The 3,704-nt window shown below is 37.5% G+C and overlaps 1 protein-coding gene across 1 annotated transcript; it reads left to right on the forward strand.

The window, feature by feature from the left end:
- The first annotated feature begins 391 nt into the window (after positions 1 to 391).
- LOC134533635 (uncharacterized) lies at positions 392 to 3,338 on the forward strand. Its single transcript, XM_063371134.1, has 2 exons — positions 392 to 813; positions 905 to 3,338. Exon 2 carries the CDS (start codon positions 2,310 to 2,312, stop codon positions 3,231 to 3,233), a length of 924 nt encoding a protein of 307 aa, XP_063227204.1. The 5' UTR covers positions 392 to 813; positions 905 to 2,309; the 3' UTR covers positions 3,234 to 3,338.
- The last annotated feature ends 366 nt before the right edge of the window (positions 3,339 to 3,704 follow it).

Raw genomic sequence — 3,704 nt, forward strand, 5'->3', positions numbered from 1 at the left:
CTAACCGAACATGTTTTACACTTACTAAAGGACAAAGAATCCCGGAAAAATTGTTTTATTATGACCAAGAGGTTTTGAATGTGTAAATATTCAGAGCTACTACAAATTTGACTACGCATTAAACAAAAAAAACATTCTGTACATACACTCGACGCACAGTACACACAGTACACACACTGGACACACAGCCAGAAAAGCTAGAATTTTTTTTAAGAGAATCCTTCTCGTTCAAAGTTTCGCTGCGATGAGTGTCATGTTTGGTTTACGTGTATTGACAGTTTGCGACGGCTTGTGAAAAAATGTAAAGGTGATGTCCGTGTGCTGTGCCATTGCAGCATTCAGCTGGGCGTACACTCGTTTTTGCTTAACTATTTGTGTGTTGTTTTTTTTTTGTTTTGGCAAACTGAACGCTGGTTTATTTTTTTTTAAGAATTTCTGTTATGGGGGTAATTTATTTGTAATTTTGTCTTTAAGTGAAGGTATGTTTTGTTCTAACTATTTGTATTGTATTTTATTATCACATAATTATTATCCAATTTAAGTGCATCAAGAATCAAAGAAAAGAACTCTGAACAAATTTAATTATTTTAAAGTTTAATTAATTATATTTTCGTCAAGGCAGTGTGCTATTCAGTTTTCGGAACTATTCTTTAAATTGTGCATTTGTAACTATGTTTGGCTAACTGTGTTATGCCATCTATGGTCACTTCCTTCTTCTTGGTGACCATCATGTGAAAAACTGTATTAATTTCTGCTCTTTATTTATCCACCGCATCCATGCGGTAGTTTCAAGTTTGGGTAGCCGCCTATTGGGTGAGTTTTCGCAGATTTCTCTGGAAATCATGCTGGACATTTATTTTTAAATATTTCACCATGTAATTAGTCTTTTGAAATGTTTTTATAGCGGCCCACGAGTCATGGATCTGGAGTGCTTCCCTATGCCGGCCATGCTATGAACTACTTGTAACCCTTTGTTTGGACGGCTACGGGATTCACTCACTCATGAATTCAGGAAAGTGATTCTTCGTTTTCATACTTCGCATGAAGCATGTGTTCGGCAGTAAATGTGGACAACCTACCTAAATTCATTTTATAAATTTTTCATCGTTTGTTTTTATTTTGTTTTGCTAACATAAATTTATGAATTAAAGTAACGTTAATAATTTATTTATTGTCTTGGGGCCCCATAGTTTTTTTTTAATTTAAGTAACAAATGTAACAAGTAACAAATGTAACAAGTAACAAATGATATTCTATTTATTGTTTATGAAGATTTATAAATAACTAAGTAATACTGTAATACTCATAAAGTTTTTTTAATATATCAAATATAACTGATGGTCTGAAAATGAGTTAGTTTCTATTTTAAAATATTACCCCCAAGTTAACAAGAAAATATTTCTTATTATTTTGTGAGCTGGTTGTTCAGTCGGCCTACCTTTGTGCTTAACTTCTTTTTCAACCTTGAGGTGGGACACCATTGAGCCTAAGGTTCAGGGCAACTTCCACTGCTAGCCTTTCTCAAAATGGTCAAACCTAACCAGGCTGGGAAAGGTTGGTAGAAAGTTTGGTAGCAGAGCGTGGTTCTGGTGTTTTATCCTTGGGTGTTGTGTTGTGCATGCGTAGCTTTTTTTAGCTTTCATGTGTTGCTCCCTTGGAACCTTGCATGGCTTGGGGGTGACAGCAGTTTGGTAGTTCTTTTGGTGTTTTGTATTAATTTTTTTTGTTTGTTCGTTATGGCTACTTTGATTCCCGAGTTTCTCCTTAAAGATGAATTGGCATTTGAATGTCAATTGCGTGGTGTTCCCTGTGAGGACACTACTGCTGCCGTTTTGCGCAAACGATTGCGCACGGCACTTCAGAGTAATTTGACTGTTGATTGTGACAAGTTGGTCAATTTGAATCCCAATGATGAATTTAATCTGTGTGCCAGTAAAATTTTCGTACTGCAGGAATTAGTGTCAAACTTGGATGATGAAAATTTCGTAAGCACCTTACCTCGTGTCAAAAACCGTTTGGCCCACTTAAACAGACTTGTCCAGTGCCTTTTGGACATTCATTCCCCTAAGTTGTCAGAGGTGTAGATTGCATCATTAGAAACTATACTGATTGAGATTCAAAAGTTAGGTGATATCCTCAATAAATCTGAAACTGAGTTTTCGCTTTTGTGTGACCTAACCCCTGTGTCATCTATTGCACAAGTGTGTGACCAACTTGGTAGGTTGGCACTACCTACTTCCTTGCCTCAAATTCCAGATGTTTCTCCTGTTCCAGGTCCTTCCAAACAGGATGTTGAACCTGTTTGTAGTATGACAGGTAACCTTGTCACGTTACCTAACCTAACCTATGTTTCTGCTAAACAGCCCGCTAGTGCTAACGCACACATTGTTTTCAGTGGTGTACCAAGTACACATCAAGCAACAGCGCTGAGTAATAAAGTTTCATTTTCCAATGTGTTTGGAAAGTTAACCCACCCTTTAGAAAAAATGTTAAAGGATTTCCCAGCTACCGATGGTCTGCATATACCTAAGTTTCTTCATTTTCTTCAGCTCATTGTGAAGCTACGTCAAAGCAACTCCTTACATGAAGCTCAGTTGCTAGAGATTATTTACCCTTTTACCTTAGGTCCTTTGGCAGAGCGAACAAATTTGGCCATTTCTCAAAATCTTACCTTTGACAAGTACCATGAAGATATCCTGAGTTTTTTTATTCCCTCTAGGTTATTAACTCAGCTTCAGCTGAGCCATTTCAATCGATTACAAAAACCAGGTGAACCTCTTGCAGTTTATGTAAACGAAGTGAAGGAGGCAGCTGCCATTTTTCGTTTACAAGTCTCAGAGCAGGAAGTGATAAATACCATTTTAGATGGTTTGTCTCCTGAAGAGCGATCTAGACTTGTATTTCTGTCTAAACCCTCTTCCTTTTCTGAACTTGATAGGATGTGCATCCATTCCCAGAATGTCAGATTTGCGGACTACCATCGCAATACACATTTTCCTCAGTCATCAAGTTTCAAGCAATCCAAGAACCTTGCTGGTTCATTTAGTCCTACACAATCTGATCGTGTTTATGTCAACAGTACTGCTAGTGGACAAAAGCAGTATAAAATGCCTGCAAATCAGGTGAACTCAGACCAGAAGCCGGTCTGTTATTTTTGCAAAAACCCTGGACATAAAATTAAAGAATGTAGGAAGTTGCAACAAAAAAACGCTCAGAGCAGGGACGCGAGGTGAGCCGCTTACCCTGCAAACCTAGCCTAAATAATGCGCAATATAACGCTCACCTGTTTCGACAAACCAAATCAGCTCTTTCTTTTCAAAAATACTTTGGAAGTAAAAATAAGCATTACCCTGTCTCTAACATAAATTCTCCTAATTTGGTGGGGATAAATCCAGTTCCAGTCCCTCGGATTGTAGTCTCCTTTGGCACTTTTGAAGTGCAGGCTCTTGTAGATTCAGGTTCCACACGTTCTATTATTTCACATGGTTTGTTTTTAAGGTTGAAAGAGGCAAAACTAGTTAAATCGGTTGAGAAAGGTCACTTTAAATGTTATACCGCCTCAAATGATGTGTTACCGATAATTTGTTGTGCTATCATTAAGCTGAAAATTGCAAATTTTACATGGAAGTTCCCTTGTTTAGTCTCTAAAGATATTGGTTTAGATTTTATCCTTGGAGCAGACTTCATGTCTAAGTCTGGGCTTA

Source organism: Bacillus rossius, chromosome 7 (assembly GCF_032445375.1).
Source record: "Bacillus rossius redtenbacheri isolate Brsri chromosome 7, Brsri_v3, whole genome shotgun sequence".
Classification (NCBI taxonomy): Eukaryota; Metazoa; Arthropoda; class Insecta; order Phasmatodea; family Bacillidae; genus Bacillus; species Bacillus rossius.